At 37.4% G+C, this 19,802-nt stretch overlaps 1 protein-coding gene across 5 annotated transcripts in view; it reads left to right on the forward strand.

The window, feature by feature from the left end:
- Positions 1 to 19,802, forward strand: part of LOC107755895 (t-SNARE domain-containing protein 1-like) — a 130,889-nt gene that overhangs the window by 32,531 nt on the left and 78,556 nt on the right. For all 5 annotated transcript variants that reach the window (XR_001641749.1, XR_001641744.1, XR_001641753.1 and 2 more), the window contains exons 3-7: positions 2,295 to 2,372; positions 2,481 to 2,550; positions 16,079 to 16,169; positions 16,376 to 16,450; positions 17,392 to 17,448. Coding sequence is in view for 2 of the 5 variants with exons in the window: in XM_016572860.1 (XP_016428346.1) it covers positions 2,295 to 2,372; positions 2,481 to 2,550; positions 16,079 to 16,169; positions 16,376 to 16,450; positions 17,392 to 17,448 (371 nt within the window). In the remaining 3 variants the exon portion in view is untranslated. The remainder of the gene's footprint in view (positions 1 to 2,294; positions 2,373 to 2,480; positions 2,551 to 16,078; positions 16,170 to 16,375; positions 16,451 to 17,391; positions 17,449 to 19,802) is intronic.

Raw genomic sequence — 19,802 nt, forward strand, 5'->3', positions numbered from 1 at the left:
TCACTTTTGTAGTACACACACACACACACACACACACACACACACACACACACACACATAAACACAAACACATCTGGATGGAAGCAGTCAATAGATAATGTCACACGCTTCTCGCTGTCATGTAATACTCACACCTAAAATATTTTTATTTTTAATCTGCTGAACTATTATTCACATGTGCAATGTCAAGAAGTCTGCATTTTCTGGCTCTTGAACTGATTATTAATGTAATTTATCATGTTTTAGCATTGAGAACATTTCGGTGATGATCAATATTTACTGATATTGCCTATACAAGTCAGCTCATTGTTACAGTCAACAATGTGTCCTATTCTGAGGCTTTTGTTTATGATGAAACATTCTTAAAGAAATAACACCCAAAAATTAAAATTTGCTTAAAAATGACTCACCCTCAGGCCATCCATGATGTAGATGAGTTCTTCATAAGAACAGATTTGGAGAAATGTATCACTTGCTCACTAATGCATCCTCTGCAGTGAATAGGTGCCGTCAGAATGTGAGTTCAAACAGCTGATAAAGACATCATAATAAACTGCAAGTAATCCACATGACTCCTGTCCATCAATTAACATCTTGTGAAGTGAAGAGCTGTCTGTTAAAAAAAATACATCATTACAAGTTTAACTCACAAACATCTGCTTCCAGCTGAAAAAGTTGTCTCATGTGAATCAGGAGAGAAATATGCACAGAACAACCACCATTTACAAGTGAAAACAGCTCAACACAGAGTTTAAATAAATATGTTGGTAGATTTTGAAGCGAGAGGACAACAGTAAATGGACATTTTTATTACTGGAGGAATCATTATTATGATTCTGGTATTTAAACCAGAATCGATGGTTTAAAGTTAAAGCGCCTTAATGTTGGATTTGTTTCTTACAAACATGCAGCTTTTCACTTCACAAGGTGTTAATTGATGGAGTGGACTCGTGTGGATTACTTGTTGATTATTGTGAAGTTTTTATCAGGTGTTTGGACTCTCATTCTCATGGCGCTCATTCACTGCAGAGAATCCATTGGTGAGCGAGTGATGTAATGCTAAATTTAGATTTATTTTTTCCTAATACTTTTGAATCTCAGTGTGATGCCATGAAGCTGTCAACATTCTGCTTTAATGGTAATTGAAGCATGATTGTAGAAATAAATGGGGGTTTCGACTCCCTCTAGCATCCTCCCGAGCAGCATTCATGAGTTCTTGTTTTCTTCCTGAAGGGGTTCTCTCTTATTTGTAAAAAAAAAAATCATTCGAGGAGTTATTTTGGGTGCATGCTTCAGTGGACCAACAAGAATCATGGACAGGAATATTTGCTGCTCTTCCCTTTTCCTCCTCCTTTCTGTCTTTACCTGTGTCTTCTGTACCAAATCCAAACCCTCTCTTAGAGTAGAATATGCATATGCGCAAATGATTGCCTGCGATTTTCCCCTCTCAAGAGTGAGTGCATTAGAGCACAGATGAAGAGTTGTGAAAAACCGCACGTCAATTACAATCATTTTGAGTGCAGAGGTAGACAAAAGCTGAGAGACGACATATTTGTGTGCATGTGCAAAGGACCAGTGGGTTGTACATTGATACAGAGGTTGTGCAGTGGATTTTTATTAAGAGCTCTTGATGATTACCTGTTCCTATAAGGGTGTGCATGATACATGCTTTTGATGAAGAAAATGACTGTGCCCACACGCCCATTTTGGTGGCTCACGACTCTAGCTACTGCCCAGAAACCTGGTGTGTTTTTGATTCTGCTTTGTTTGGCTTCACTTAGCTGAAATATGGAGACCCTCATGAATAGGATGTGCCAGCTAAATAAAGAGAAACTATATGCATAATCTTAGTCAAAGCATTGTGTAATTATAGTGATAGTTTCCTAAAGCCTAAACGCATGGCCTCAAGTGGCCTATTGCTTTAATAACTAAAAATAAATGATGTATTGTGTATATTATAATGAATACATATTTATAATTAATTACAAAGTTCTTTATCCTATTTATAATACATCAATAAATAAATACATAAATATTCTACCAAAAATGAGTGGTTTGTAAAATGATTTCTTATGTTTTTGAAAGAAGTAAATATTTTGCTCACTAATTTATTTAAAAATATATACATGTGTGTGTGTATATATAACTATTTGTTTTAATATCACTAATTTAGAATAAATTGGCTGGGATACTATTTTAACATCCAATAAATTACCAGACATCATCTTTAAAAGCTGTGCTTACAATTTAAATAAAATTTTGTCAATATGTAAATACTTTTTTTCCTTCTACAGCTACGCAAATCAGTCCCTCAGAGCTGCAAGATGTGTTCCAGGAAACCTCCTCTAACATCTTTCAGATCAATGCTAACGGTGAGTTTAAAAAGCCTCCAAATAATCAGAACTTGGATGGCATAAGGTATGAGTCGTGAGGTGAAAGTAACAAATTTAAAAACAGAAGTTTCTGTCTGTTCTTTTCAGTGGTAACACTAGAGAAGAACCTTCAATCGCTGGGAACATCCAGAGACACAGCAGAGCTACGGCAGAGTTTGTAAGTCAACACACACACGTAAACATAAGATTGCGTGCTAAAGGTGATTTGACCACGACACATTTATAAAAAAAATTGCTCCCAGGACCTTTTATTGCAGTAGAGAAAAGCAGATTTGTGCTATATTATGATTTCATGATATTCCACAGGCCTTCAGTGGTTTTAATAGCTTCCCTTTTGCTGACTCTCTTTAGAGTGCTTTGAAACTGACCAACATCTGAGTGCTCGCTCTCACTGTTTCATCGCCTACCGCCCAACATGTATTGATTACTCATCTGACTTTTGTAGTCAGGATGCCACAATTACTAAATTTCTTTCCGATGACAAAGTAGCTGGTCTGAAATTGCTGTTGTTTGAAATGCATTACACAATCTGTGTCCAGTGGCGGATCATCAATTATATCAACCATTTTTTGTTAATGAAAGCACTGGAAACCTAATACAGTCTAGTGTGTGTGCGGTTGTTTTTATTTCCCTTAAAGAATCGCCATCCCTAGGGCGCAACATGACATCTATTGTTAGCTATAAAGCCTTGGGCAGATTGGCTGCTTAAAACCAAATTAGATAAGCAGCAATGTCTTTCTACTGCTACACCCTCTGCTGTTCTTGTGGAGTGACTGCACGCTAGACAATAAAGAATTATGAGCTAAAATTATATCACAAACTGCATAACCGTGTAACATTTCCCTTGTGTACTGCTACAGTCTTGTCTTGTAGGGAATTGTATGAAGTGTAAGTTTATTGCGAACAGCTAGTCTCAAGCACACCTGAGTCATTAGCTGATGTGAAAAGTCTAGTGTGGAAAATATCTGTTAAATAAAAAAATATCTATATATATATATTATCCACTTTATTAGCATCTGCATGTAACAAAGTTGCACCTGCTTCTCTCGCTTTTTCTTTGCATCTCTCACTTTTTCAGTCTTTTGAACTCTCCATTAGGGATGGATGCCTACATTTTGGTGACACATTTTAATTTTAAAATAAATTACTTTTTATTATGACAATATACTTAAATATTCAAATATTGGTGTATGAACATTCACCATTAATTACAATGATTTAAAGGAGCAGTTAATCCAAAAAAGGTGTTTCAGACTTTTTTTCCTCTGTAGAACACAAAAAGTGGATTTTAAAGAATTGTGCTGTTCGCTTATTTCCATGCAGTTACAAAGAATGGAAAGCAAGGCTTTCTAGCTTTAAAAAGACACAAAAGCAACATCAAAGTCTAATAAAAGTAGTTTGTATGAGTCATGTGCTATATTCCAAGTTTTCTGAAGCCATATGATACAAAGTGATCGTTATTCACTGTAAATCTTGACTTCCGTTCTAGCTGTGTTTGGAATATTCATAAGAGAAGCAAATAATGCCAGGATTTTCATTTTTGGGTGAACTATTCGTTTGTCTCATCGTGAGCGATGTGTTAAGGAGGATACATATAGCACAATAACACTTCTCTCATAAGTCAACGGAAGTCCATAAATATCAACATGAGCAAACCAGCTACAGTGAGTGTATGTTTTAAACACCATACTTACTGTAGCTCATGCTTTTCACATTTATCCTTTTTTTTTTTTCCTTTGCTGTCTCTTAGTTGACCTTGAATGTGCTTCCCTACGTGCCAGGTTTAATCCTGCTGCTCCAAACAGGGCACTTGACAGCAACCCCCACTCTCGCTCTCTCTGTCGCTCGCTCTCTGACTCTACCCATTTTCTTACAATTTCTGCCCTCTGCTGCACCCCAGTCATGATTCTATTACAGCCAGTTTCCACAGAAACCTCGCAGTTCCAGGGTCATACCTCCCAGATGGCGATATGTCGCCCAAAGGCCCTGGCAGACTGCCCAGCCCCCCAAAACTTCCTCACACACACACACACACACACACATACAAACATTTGCGCACTCTACAATGTCACAGGCAAGCCAAGATATGGACTGCCAGTGCGCTAAAAATGTACTGACACAGAGTGGACTTCAGAGACTGGCAATAGAAGAGAAAGACTGTTTTGTGTGCTTTGTGGGTATTTTGTTGTGTGACTTAATCTATAAATGTTCTTAATAACCTGCAGAAACGGAATTATATCTTAGAAGCTCTCAAGTGAGGCTGCAACCACGGTTTAAAAAAATATTAATCTGTAATGATGCCTGTCAATCAAACAGAGCACAGATCACGGTTTTCAAAATATTAAACACCTCAACTGTATTCAACATTGGTAATAATAAGAAATGTTTATTGAGCACCAAATTAGCAAATTAAATCATATGACCCTGAAGACTGGAGTAATGGCTGCTAAAAAAATCAGCTGTGCCATCACATGAATAAATTACATATTAAAATGTATTAAAATTGAAAACTGTTATTTTAAATTGTAATAATATTTCAACTATATTTCATTACTGGTCCTACTGTAACTTTGAATAAATAAATGCAGCCTTAGTAAGCACTTCTTTCAAAAGCATTACATTCTTACTAACCCCAACCTTAAACAGTGTTTATAAGTGAGAATTTGGCATGTAATCAAAAAAGTAAAGCATAAGTCAATAAAAATAATAATAAATACACAAAAAATCAATAATCATAAAGCATAATACATTTTATTTGGAATATTAAAAAGAGATTACTTGATTATTGAAAATATTTGCTAGTTGCAGCCCTAATCTCAAGTGTTAGCTCAACAACTTACAACTCTTAAGTGTTTGTACACGTGCGGTGCGTCATATTCCAGTGAAAAATCACTTGGTTAATTTAATTCGACCCATCTTTGTAATCATAGAAACACACACGCAGCAAAACTAAGTGGATTAATCGTTCACAGAGGAACCGGCTCTATTGCGTCCTTCGTCAGTAGGATTGCGATCTCTGCACGCAAGACAGGGGCATCTGCTGCTTTCACTGAAGTAAAGTGGACGCCCCTGAACTTGGGAGGGCGCCGGGCGAACTGAATCGCATAGCCGAGCCTGACGGTTCGAAGGAGCCATCGAGATGGGCTTCTTACAATTTCTGCCCTCTGCTGCACCCCAGTCATGATTCTATTACAGCCAGTTTCCACAGAAACCTCGCAGTTCCAGGGTCATACCTCCCAGATGGCGATATGTCGCCCAAAGGCCCTGGCAGACTGCCCAGCCCCCCAAAACTTCCTCACACACACACACACACACACACATACAAACATTTGCGCACTCTACAATGTCACAGGCAAGCCAAGATATGGACTGCCAGTGCGCTAAAAATGTACTGACACAGAGTGGACTTCAGAGACTGGCAATAGAAGAGAAAGACTGTTTTGTGTGCTTTGTGGGTATTTTGTTGTGTGACTTAATCTATAAATGTTCTTAATAACCTGCAGAAACGGAATTATATCTTAGAAGCTCTCAAGTGAGGCTGCAACCACGGTTTAAAAAAATATTAATCTGTAATGATGCCTGTCAATCAAACAGAGCACAGATCACGGTTTTCAAAATATTAAACACCTCAACTGTATTCAACATTGGTAATAATAAGAAATGTTTATTGAGCACCAAATTAGCAAATTAAATCATATGACCCTGAAGACTGGAGTAATGGCTGCTAAAAAAATCAGCTGTGCCATCACATGAATAAATTACATATTAAAATGTATTAAAATTGAAAACTGTTATTTTAAATTGTAATAATATTTCAACTATATTTCATTACTGGTCCTACTGTAACTTTGAATAAATAAATGCAGCCTTAGTAAGCACTTCTTTCAAAAGCATTACATTCTTACTAACCCCAACCTTAAACAGTGTTTATAAGTGAGAATTTGGCATGTAATCAAAAAAGTAAAGCATAAGTCAATAAAAATAATAATAAATACACAAAAAATCAATAATCATAAAGCATAATACATTTTATTTGGAATATTAAAAAGAGATTACTTGATTATTGAAAATATTTGCTAGTTGCAGCCCTAATCTCAAGTGTTAGCTCAACAACTTACAACTCTTAAGTGTTTGTACACGTGCGGTGCGTCATATTCCAGTGAAAAATCACTTGGTTAATTTAATTCGACCCATCTTTGTAATCATAGAAACACACACGCAGCAAAACTAAGTGGATTAATCGTTCACACCCTTTGTTTGTCATTGTGCTCGTTAGAGCATTACACATTCCACTCTGCTGCGTACAGGGCTTCTGAGAGACACTCTTCGTCTTTGGAGTGGAGGACACAGTGTACTGTCCGTCCTCATCTCTGCTGAGGATTTTGTAGACAGAAGGTGAGCCTTATGCTAAGCCTGTAAGGACCAAAATTACATTCAAGTAGTTGGTGGTATTGAAAAGGTGCTTTGAATGTTTACCCAAAAATGAAAATTATTTTCATAATAATTATAAAAGTTTCAGTTTTCTTTCTCACACAAAGCTATCGTATGGCTTCAGAAGACTCGGGTGCATTCGTTTTTTGGCTACTTTTTTGGATACAGTTTCTGGAGCTTCACAGCCTCTAGTCACAATTCACAGACTTTCATTTTATGGAAAAGAGCAGCACCATTCAAAAGCTTCCTCTTTTGTGTTCAAAGGAAAAAAGAAAGTCATATAGGTTCAAAACAACATGATGACCAGAATTTTTGGGTATTCACAGTACTGGGTTACATATTGTTTACACAGTGGCAGTAAATTATTCCTAACTTATTGATTCACCCTATTTCTTCATTTTTCTCTCAAATTTTCCTTTCTAAAAAATCCTACCGCTTATATACTTTTGGAAAGTCTTCCAGTTTTATGGAACTGTACACACCAGCCACTAAGCAGGTGACTATAATTACACAGAAAATCCACACAATTAGTTTAATTTGACATTTTTGTGAATTCATTGATTATTAGCTTTTCATCACCTCACAAACCCCCTGCAGTTCTTATAGGAACGTCTCGGTTACGTATGGTAACCCTCGTTCCCTGAAGGAGGGAACGGAGACGTCACGTCGGATGAGTTCACCACCTGATCCCTGAAGGGAGTAGCGGGAACCTTGGCCACATAGCTGGGCCGGGGCCTCAGGGTTACCTGGGAGTCAGCCGGCCCGAACTCTAGGCACGAATCGTTGACCGAAAATGCGTGCAGTCCGATGCAGCAATCGACATCTGGTCGTTGGGAGGAGCACCAAAGGATACGGCTGGGACGCTCCTTTTAGAGGGCCCAGCACGTTCCATTGGCAGCTCAACTGGCTGCGGAGTGCCTCAGACCGCCCGCGCTACTGCCTGAAGTAGCCCCCCCTGGCTGCCGCCAAGAGGAGAACTAGATCAAGGCAGAGGCAACGGAACTCCGCCCCTTGAGGAAACGGAGCTTGGCCCGCGACTCCGAGATGATCATCTTCCTGCAATGAGAAGATGACTCATCCACAAACGCCACCTCAGCGTGCTACATGCCCAGGCACGTGAGGCAGCGATCGTGACCATCACCCAGTGCCAGGTAACGACCGCATCCAGAAACGCTCGGGTGATACGTTGTCTATAGCAAGACCCACATCGTCTTTACAAAGACGTAACGTCAAGTTTGCCACGCAACGTCGTCTTTAAAAAGACGCACCCGAAATTGCTCTTTTAGGGAAAAAGCTCTTTTAGCGCAAACAGGGGGTAGTGCAGCCTGATGTGTGCAACCCACTCGACAGGGGAAACCACCACCGCTGAAGCGCCGTACCGCCAACACGAAGAGCTCTCCAAGAGCGCGCTGAATTTGTTCAGTCTTCTTCTCTCAGTAGAGTAGTCAGGAGCAGAACGATGTGATCGCTCGGCTCCGAAGCGAAAAGCTGAATATGCGCTGCATCTGCTGCCTACTTATACTCACGCTGTGATCAGCAGCAGCTGGATGCAATAATCGCATGCCAATGTGCATTGGCTCGTTTAGTTTACACTCGAAGTAGATTGGTCTCTCTAAGCAAGATCCCAATTCGTCGGTCATCCGACGTGACGTCGAGAGTGACCGACTGAAAGGGAACCCTAGTTTGGGAAACCTTGACGTAATGTAATGCGTTGATTGAGTTAGGTCAAAAGTAATCTAAAAGTAATCAAAAAGTAGTTAGAATACATTACCTAAAATGTGTAATCCACTAGATTACTTTACTAACTACAATTTCCATTATGTAATTCATAATCAGTAATGGACTACTTTTTATGAGTAATCTTTTACAAAAAAACATTTGAAAATGCTTTGTAAGCTGTGTATGTCATATGTCTGCATTGATTTTATGTTTTTTTTGTTTGTTTTCATTTTCTCTTTTATCTGTCTTTGTACAGCACTTTGGTTCCACTCGTGGTGTTAAAAGTGCTTTATAAATACAGTAGAGTTGAAAGAGTAGAGTTGAATCTACCCAGCATTGACTATTCATTTTATGATGTTGAGGATAAAAATCAGTATGTCCCATAGCAAGTATTTACCACGGCTGCAAATCAGAAATTATATTCAGTATTTCATATTAGTGATTACCATTCTTGTACAGGCAATCATGTATATTGTAATATTGTATTTCAGCAGAAAAACATACCCAGTATCAGACATGACAGTAATGTTATGATTCAGTAATGCAATCTTGGCGGAAGACCAAGCGTGTGTATTATTAATCGTCTGATCTCCTAAGCAAATGCAAAGTTAACTATGCATTATCAGAGCAATCAGAAAATGAACAGATGATTAAAAGCAACTTCTACATCACCTCAAGCTTTCAAAGCAAAACAAGTGCAATTTACTTGCAAACTCATCTAGCTAATTTCACTTCTATTAAAAACCCCACTTAATCAATGTAGTGTGAAATATATTATTCATAAAACCAACATGCCAATTATGCTTAATGAAAAATGCACCATAAAGACCATTAGCTAAATTAAGCTGGTTCTGAAAACCTGTTGTGAATGCTCACTCCTCACACACAAATAACTAATCAAGAGTTTCAGTTGCCCTTTTAGTGAGTATCATTTGTGAGCCATCGTAAGATATGTAGTCTCCGTAATTTTGATTATGTGCGGCATCACTGCACGGACTTTGCCTTACCTGACAATGTCAGAATAGTGTCCGTCAACATGACTGATCTGGTATGCGTCATTACCCCAGGTCGGGATGGGGGCTTAATGGCACGTAACGATGGGATAATTGTTTTCTGCTCATTAGCCCTACATTTCCTCGGCTCAGTGGGCAAGTCAACTTGCGGACACTTGGTACTCTGGTTTCACGAAGAGCGCAGGATGAGTACACCAGAATATCCATCAATGTTCTACTACTGAAGTGGAGACCTTTATTTTATAACTGGTAGGGGTGACAACATATAATTAGGCATGTTTATTTTTATTTGCCATGTACTTAAATTGTAAAACCTGAATCTTTTGATGAGAACTGAGAGAAATAAGCTAGAATACAAGCATATTTAATCAAAACAGTGCACTGATCTGTTAATTCTATTACTACACCTGCTAATTTAGCGGGTGAATTAAGAACATTTACCAGCCACAAATTATTATTATTATTGTTTTTTACACAAAATTATACATTTCACATTATTTCACAAGAAACAGAATTGCTGCCATCTTACGTCTCAGGAATTGACTTGATTTGATTTTCTTTTACGTTGTCATGCATTTGTTTTTCTTAGCATACACTTTAAGGTACAGGTAATTCTATACAATTATTTCTGTCCAAATATTTGTTTCTTCAGTCAGTGTAATAAGCAGGATAATGTACAGTCAGTTGGTCATTCCCTGCGGACAACTTTGATTTACCAAATGGCTTTTTCATTGCCACCTGTGTTTTATGGTGGTTGTCAGTAAATTAAAAATGTTAAGACAGATTATAGTACTTTGGTATATTGACATTATATCAGTATGTAATGTGTGTGTGTGTGTGTGTGTATATATATATATATATATATACATACATATATATATATATATATATATATATATATATATGCATGCATGTATATATGTATGAAGAGTTCAGATGCAAATGCCTCTAAGTGCCGTCTGAATTTTCTTCTAAAATTAGCATTTTTATCAGGCTCCTATATTTAGGTTCAGTTATTTCACTTTAATGGCATAAAAAAGGACCTATACATTGTCATTAAAGTAAAACATCTGAACTCTTCATATATATATATACAGAGTTCTGGCATGAAACTCTAGATGGCGCTGTCCGATAGGTCTAGCTCAATCTGACATGACGACATCATTGTCACATGGCATCTGATTGGTTCTCTTTATTATTTAAAAAAAGAGCTCGACGAGCTCGACACAGGCGCAAGTCTATTTCTGCTGTGCTGCACGTGCTGAATTAAAGTGACAGCGGATTATTCGCGGTAAAAATTAACATGTTAACATGGATTGACACGGAAATTAAATAATAAATTATAATGACTGTAAAGCATGTCTGTGTGTGTCAAAATCGTGATTAAAATCGAAATCGCAAAATTGGGATATTCGCAGGTCTGTTCTGTGTGGTTATATTGCATCTGTTAGAGATTGTAGGTGTTATGTTTATATCCCTAGACTTGTTAAAATCACAGAAAGAGAGCTGAGTTTATAGAAAACAAAAAATAGAACAGTGTTTATTAGATTTTGAATGCATTCATGGTGCAATATGATTCATATATGATTCTTGGTTCTCTTGATCTTGGGCTATAAGACCCGGACTGACCTTTTTACTAACAGAGTAGTCATAAATGTGGTCTCATAATTTTTCACTGCAGCGTTAACAGTGCCGAATATAATGAAGTGCAGTAACGTGCATGAGCAGCAACGTTCTCTTTTAAACCATATATACAGTGTGTGTGTGTGTGTGTATATATATATACAGGTGCATCTCAATAAATTAGAATGTCGTGGAAAAGTTCATTTATTTCAGTAATTCAACTCAAATTGTGAAACTCGTGTATTAAATAAATTCAATGCACACAGACTGAAGTAGTTTAAGTCTTTGGTTCTTTTAATTGTGATGATTTTGGCTCACATTTAACAAAAACCCACCAACTCACTATCTCAACAAATTAGAATAGTGGGTTTTTGTTAAATGTGAGCCAAAATCATCACAATTAAAAGAACCAAAGACTTAAACTACTTCAGTCTGTGTGCACTGAATTTATTTAATACACGAGTTTCACAATTTGAGTTGAATTACTGAAATAAATTAACTTTTCCACGACATTCTAATTTATTGAGATGCACCTGTATATATATATATATATATAGCCTTGCAAAATTTTGTTTAGAAATTGTCAAATAATAAGAAGCTTTTATAGAAATAAGTCTATAAAACCAGGCAGTAAATACTGTATGGCTGAGAAACAAGCTGAGCAGTACAGAGAGGAAGTGATGTGAGAAATGCAATGAAACACCTTACGAAAGAAAAACCTTGTGTTCCTTACACAGCTGTCTAAAACGAAATAAAATCTCACAAAAGTAAATACCCTATAGACTTCACACAGCATGACCTCAGTACATCACACATCTGAGGGAGAGAAGTAGCTTTTGAGTCACTTTCACAAGTATCTTTGTGTTATATTCTGACCTACAGGTTACCAGTCAGGATTTGAAATTCGATTTGTATTGTTCAGGTTATGCAAGGCAGCGTTGAATTACAAAGTTTTATACTTTTGTCTGTCAAGTTGTGTGAGGTATTGCAGAACTGCGCAGAGGGGGAGACTGGGGCAAGTTGTCGCACTTTTTACTCCAGTGACTTTTCTCAGGGTAGGATTTTTGTATGTTAAGTCTTGTTTTGTTTTTATTTTTTTGTGTATACTCCTTACACCTTACATACCTTAGTTTTGAATTAATTATTAAATTCATGTTTAGTTTATGTGTAAACCACCTATACCAACATGTGTGAACTTTGTAATACAGGTTCTTTATTGGCATCAATGCTTCAATTAAGAACATTCATGGAGTCTTTCAATTCCACAAAAGGTTCTTTATAGTTCTTTAGATTATTAATATGTCCTTCACATTAAAAAAAAAAGGTTATTTTAAGAATTGTTCACCAAAACGTTCTTTGGAGAACCTGAAAAATGGTTCTTCTATGGCATTGCTGTGAAAACCCCTTCTTTGAACCTTTTATTTATTTTAGAGGGTAAGTGAACATCTGACATTTTTCCATCTGAAAGCTTCTGATGGTGTCATTACCATCTGTTTCGTGTTTGTTTGGCCTTGGCCTCCTCATTTTCCATCTTCTCGTAGATTCATTTGATGATCTCCAGTAGCAACCCACCTCCGCTGTAGCAGTGACTCAGTCTCTGTTCAGTTCTCCAGGGCTTCAGGTTGAAGATGGCCGTAGCCAGTCAAAGCAGAGGAGGATTCAGATGCTCCTCCGCCGACTCGACAGACACAAAACATGCTAAATGCGGACTATGACTAAACAGCCTTTGGGGAAATAAACTGCTGGGTTTTGAATATGAGGGATGAGTAATAACCAAACTTTTCCACCGCTACGTGGTGACCCTTGAGATTGTGTAGGGCATATTGAGTTTCACGTGTTGAGGGAACACAGGAAGCTGTAATTGAGGGAGTATTGAAGGTGTTCAGTGGATCACACTGTGCAATATAATGAGGTTGAATCATGGACGTTTCAAAGGGCTTTATTTGTACAAGTGCCATGACTAAACCAAGGCATTATTGTTGAGATATAAAACGATTTATAGCAGTTACATTTTTATTTTGTCACAGACAGCAAAAATGTCTCTCACCACAGGTTTATTTCCTTTTTTTTTTTGTCTTCATGGGACTTTCTTCTGTCCTCCAATTGGTTTTAAATAGAGCAAAGAAAGTCTTCTGTGGTCTGGCCTTGTCCTTCTGGTCTTTTGTATTTTTCCCTAGTCTTTTCTGCCTCTGTTTCTTTGTTGAATATTCTCCAGTTCTGTCAGTCAACTGCATTTCACTGAGGACATTTATGTTCTGTTATCTCGGGCACCAGGTTAACTGCCGCTAATGTGACATTGGCAATGGCATAACACATATGCAAATGATGCCACGCTGACCTGTTGTGCCTCAGACAGTGTTGTGTTGGTGCATGTGATCCCTGTGATTTTCAAACTGTCGCCTTCTTAAAGGTATAGTTCACAATATCTGTCATTGCTGACTCACCATGTTGTTCCAGACCTGTATGAAATCACTGTTTTCATGGCCTAAAAATTTTGGTCTGTCTGACAACATTTTCATATTATGCTTTTATGCTTCTGATTCATTGTAATTGTATGCAAAATATAATCCTGCGTCGGATTAAGAATTTCCTCTTTTGTGATCCTCATAAGAACTTCAGTTTTACATGTTTGGAATGATATGAGGGGTGAATATGAATTTTAATTTTTGAGTGAACTATTATTTTAATACTCAGACTGTCCGCCGAGTTTATAGAGAAGTGATGACCTGTCAGCGACGGATATATCAGCTATTAATTCACCACTCCTGGGAATGACGCAACAAGGCACTATCAACCGTGCCCTAAAACCCAATGCCAACCTATTTAGCAATGCCAGGAGGGGTTCTCAAATGAAAAGTACTGGAGGGGAGAAAAAAAAAAAGAAGTTTTTACATTTTAACCATCATTGTAATACACTTCCAGGCAGGAGAAGCTATGGTCTCTCCAAAAATCTCAGCCAGCAATATTAAGTCCATGCATGCAGAACTGTAGAGGAGTGAGTCATTGCTCATGTTCAGCCTTGAAACAGACTGATCACGTTAAAAAAGTGCCCAAAGTCAAGCTTTATGGTTGAACTGCTCAGCCACGTTCGCCTATTCTCTGGCGTGTGATTAGAACGTTCACTGTGGACCTTTGCCTTTTTTGTTCACACAGCACGACTGCTGCTGCCTCTATTGTTCCAGGTGCTTTTCCGCTCGACTGGTCTCGTTTCTCTCTCGTGGACTGAGAACGACAGTGACATGCCCCCACCTATAATGAATGCACTAGAGATGTTTCTGCCTGACGCCTCTCTCCTCTTTTCTATCCTCGCTTTTTAAATCAATATTTGAGTGGGAGGTGGGCCCCACGTTCACCGCCACATATCTCTGGGGAGCAGGAGGCACTCTGGCTGGTGGTCTTGGTTTGGGTTTTAAAGGAAGGGATCAGACGGAGCAGGGCACAGACACTAAATCAATGGTCTTATCCAAACCCCTTGGTCCGCATGAGGAGAAAACGGAATTACTATCAGGAGATTATATTTGTTCACGAGCTTCTGACCCGTTGGCCCCTTTTTCCCATATATCTTCCATCCAGCTCAGAACTGCAAATAGCCAAGCTCAAGTTTTCGACATCTTTAATTCTCTTAATTTTTGCCTGCTTTCCAGCCTTTTTCAGGCCATGTTTCCTCTTTTTTCACCCTGATTCCAGAGATGGATTATGACATTGACGTACCCAGGGCATGGATGTTTCAGGGGCCCTTCACACAGGAGGCATTCTAGCGTTAAAAACGGCTAGACGGAGGAATAGAAGTGAACCAAAGGCGCGTTTATGGGTGCATGAAATCCCATACAGCATTTATCCTAACCCTAGATTGCTTTGATTGGTCACTGGTTTAAAATAGACATTAATTCAATGTGCGACATGTCAAATGTTTTTAACTTGCCAAAGCACCTAAACTTGACATTTCTGTTATTTGGCATAAAACAGTACATATTTTAAACATAAGCTACAAAACTAGCAGGGATGGGCAAATTTTGCAATTAAAGATTTGGCTTCCTTTCGATTCGTGAATGTGAATTTGAATCAAATTGAATCAAAAAGCTTTTTAAACTATAAAACTTTTTGTCAAGCCACCATTCGAAATTTGAAAAACTTTGCTCATATAGTTATGAATTAGTTTGAATTTCGTTTCATGTTAAGTCTACTTCCATTCAAATTTTAACTGCAGTTCTGCATCCTGTTTGCTATGCTAATTCAAATTCAGTTCAAAGTCTTGGAATTGGTTCTCAATTAAAATATGAATGTCTCTCAGTCGTGAAGTCTAGTAAATATGAACCGTTTCTGTAACCCTTTAGGGCCCCCTGTTGGTCTGGGGCCTTGGGCAAATGCTAGACAGCCCTGTGGATTGGTTCTGTCCTTCACATAGTCTTCTGCTTCCCTTTCTTCTCCTTTATTTGTGCAATCATAAACATTGCTCTCTATAAGCCCAATTTATGCAATCTTGATTTCATCTGCTCTATTAATACATTTAGTACAGCAAACCTCTAATTGTACTGTACTACCTTTCCTCCATTTGATTTGCTGTCTCTGTACACAACAACGTCTAATCCTTTGCTTCTCCTCCGGGGCGGCAGATTGACTCCTGCCTGGAGCCTAAAGCCTTCCTGACATCATGTGAGCTCTGCAGCCATGACACACAGTCACTCACTGCACAATGCTGTTCCTCTGTCGCACGGTGATTAATATTGATTTACTTAATTGGTTGAGCCTAATCCATCCAATAGGGCTGTAAACCTAGCCCAGCTTGGAGAGCATTGCACCTTGGAGATAGTTGGTGAATCGTTTTGAATCATCTTCTGTGGTTTGTAAAGCATGATTACCTATCTTTTCACCCCTCTCGCTCTTCTTCCTCTGTTTCAGACATTCCACACAGCAGCAAACCAATAAAGCCATAACAAGCACAAGCCAACTTGTTAAACAACTCACTGACATCATCAGCGGGTCTTCACGGGTAAAATAAATATTTTCTAAATCTCTCATTTTTCTTTTGTTTCTGGAACAATCGCCCTTATATATGTTTAGGCAGTGATGTTGGTTTATCATGAAGCATTCCACTGGCATTTGTACTCACAAAAATAAAATGTCACAGTAAAGTTATGGTGATATTTAACTGAACCAGCGTTCATTTTAAAATCATGCTCTTTTGTTTCCTCGCAGCAAGACAGGCTCCGTCTGACGAGACTCAAAACAGAGCTATCGGACTCTGTGCAGCGATATGGAGACCTGCAGAAGGTACACATGAAACACTGGCTTTCCTTTATTTGTCCACAAAATAACACATGTGGTTAGGACAGTAAGAGTTTCTGCAGCAGCTGTCAATCTTGAAAATTTGGGGAGAAATTGTACCATTATTATTATTTTTTTTTCATTATGTGAGAAATATATAATGATGTATGAGACAATTTGTATATATGTAAATATGTATATAAATATATGTGCCAAATGTAACTATATCATTTATAGACTATCATAATATCAAATTTAATACAAGTTACTCACATTGTCACAATTGTGACATTTGAAAATATTTTGTATTAATTTCTGAAATGAGAGCACACATCAAGCTATTAAAATAATGTAAATTAATATTACTGAATATTTTTCTCTTTTACCTGTAAAGAAAAAGTAAATGTGTTGTAGAATTTTCACTCAAAATATGCTAGTAAATTTCACAAACAATTACAAAGAAACGGCAAGTAACCCACTGAAAAACTTCAATTGTATTTTCTTGTAAAACATACTTTAATAATTTTTGTTTTATTTACAACTTTGAAAAATATTTTTTTTACAGTATACATAAAAATAAAGCAAAAGACTAATTGGGATCTATATTAAGTTGTTTTTATTTTTTATGTATTTATTTGTTTTTCTTTCTAATATGCTTTCTAACTAGTTGTTTCTCACAAAGTGAAGCAATTGCACTTTTTTCCCAGGCAGAGAAATAACTCTATTGAGCATGTGCTGAACAAGTGTCAACACTGTATGTTTGTGTTCGAAGAAATTTAGTTTTAAAATAGTCCCCAGTCTCCTCTACTGTATCTGTGCAGCCCATTCATGCAGTAATAATGTAAACCAGTGAAAAAAGAATCCACTGAACTTCTCCTTAGCTCAGCTGCTGTCACATGTCTGGGTGTATTTGCATATTAATGTAATTTTTTTCTCCTCTCTGACAGAAAATTGCAGATCGTTCGAGGGCCTTGCTTCCTCCTGCACAAAAGGACAGGAAACAGGTGAGTGGGCTTCAATATCTAGTCCAGAGAGAGTCCACTTCTTCCTCTTTGTTCTTTCATGAGCTCTTCGACATCCCTGTGACAGTAAGATAAAGATTGTGACTGTGTGTGTGTGATTGCGTGTGGATGAGGAGCTCTTTGATGCCCCTCTTTTCTCACCACTTCATTTTCTAGCAGGTCAGATATTGACAGTCAGAACTTCATGACACTTACAAACCTCAGTCCTCTTATGAAGTTTGTTTGGAACCACTAGGCTTGTGGTACCGAATGTGCAGCCCTGGCAGTCAGAAGGTGGTCAAAGATCAGGGCTGGAAGGAATATAGATCCACAAGATCAGATACATGAAAGTCATAGGAAATTCGGGATGTTCAGCCATAAAATAAAATAAAAAAAAACATATAAGTTTATATTAATTAACCCTAAACTTAACCCTAACCATAACTCTTTCTCCACCATTGACAAGATTTTCCATAATTTATGACACATTGCCATTGAATTATTCCGGCAACCTGTGTTTTCACATTGTTATGGATCTTCTGAAATGCATCATCTTCAGATCCAAAAACAACCGAAAAAGAAGATCAGCGTAACCAGAAAACCTTTGTATACCAGTGGACTGAAGTTGTTTACACATTTGTTAAGCTAACATGATCACCAAACATTCAACAGCATATAAATCAAAACTTAATGTTACCAATAAAAAAACACTGAACATTTCAAACTTCGCACACACACACACACACACGTGTGTGTGTGTGTGTGTGTGTGTGTGTGTGTGAAGTTAAAAATATTTTAAAAAATTTTAATCGGACTTACCCAAATGCTGCTAAAAAAGAATAAATTAAACTAATGTATTTATTTATTAATTCACTGTTTACATATCCATACAGCAAAATATTCTGGGGGTAAATTTGTGAATATGATCACATTAAATCTTTTTTTTAAAATCTAATATGGTGCCATTAGATGTCGGGTTTGATGTCAGTGACGACTAATAATCTCACCTTGATATTGTGACACTTAACCTGTCATGCCACACACAAATTTATCATTTGACTTGTATTTTAAAGTACACTTTTTTCTTTTGTATACTTCTATGGAGTATAATTTTTTTTTTTTGTCATCTTGGACCCCATTCACTTTTATATGGAAGAGAGAGTTTACAGTGAGTGAAATTTTTTATAAAGTAAGTCATATAGGTTTGAAGTGATGTTAAGGCAGGAAAATGATGACATAATTGCCATTTTTGAGTAAACTATTCCTTTAACCCCAGTTTTTTCCCAGTGATATCTTTAAACTGGGTTTCACTTTGAGAACAAAAAGAAAACATCTTGTGGAGAAGAAACAAGATGTCTTGAGAATGACCACAGATAACAGTCCTAGTGATGTTCATGCTCATTGGAGGAGTTTCATTTGATGAAATGCACTGAAACTGACATCTCCACCACCACACATTTATTTTTTTTTCAGATTCCATCAAACTTCAATTTTCAGTTCATCTGAGTTGGCTCAAGGATGTACTGATGATTGAAAGTGTTGACTGAATGATAGGAATTGTGTTCAATATAACCTGCAGCACATCAGCAGCTCAGATTGGCTCAGCTGTATGTGACTATAGCACATACACGCTCCTGTCTTACAGTCTGAGGTCTGTTAAAATCCTTCTTTTATTCTATTCCCATCCTTCCTGTCACTCGCTAGAGAAGCTGCTTTTATGTGAGACTCTGTCACCTGCGGCAATGTCTCTGATCTTCTGTCTCCTTCTACAATCCCCCCTGGAAACACCCGACCAGAGCAATCAAACATGATGTGTAGTTCCAATATGAATGCCAAGAACACATCCAAAACAAACAACATGCTGAGTTGTTAGTCAAGAGTAAGACGTTATTAAGGAATTGTTTGATCGCCAGGTTTTGCCGGAGTCTTTTTTTTTTCGCTTGAGTTTGAGAACAGGGTTTGTTGTCAGCGCTGCCAATCTGTAATATGATTCATGAAGGTGACTCACTATTATGAACAGAAAATCACAGTGGTATAGGCTTTCATTAAAGTATTCTTGATAATACATATGTTTAAATGGATTTCTCAACATCAAGTGTAATTTTTTTTATAGGTATAGGCTCACTTCCCATTGTGTTGAATAAAAAGAATAACAATGTGATGAATGTTATGGGAGCTGTTTCTATAAATAAGTAATTAAGAATTATGAATTTACTTGTTATATTGTTATTATATTTCTTTCTTTAATTTCTTTTCATTTCCTTTTTTTGTAGTTGTTATTTTATCTAGCAATTTTAACTCTTTATATCTTAAACTTTATGTCATGCTTCCATAGCTTGTTGAGTACTAATACAAAA

Source organism: Sinocyclocheilus rhinocerous, unplaced genomic scaffold, assembly GCF_001515625.1.
Source record: "Sinocyclocheilus rhinocerous isolate Xijiao unplaced genomic scaffold, SAMN03320098_v1.1 scaffold11, whole genome shotgun sequence".
Taxonomy (NCBI): Eukaryota; Metazoa; Chordata; class Actinopteri; order Cypriniformes; family Cyprinidae; genus Sinocyclocheilus; species Sinocyclocheilus rhinocerous.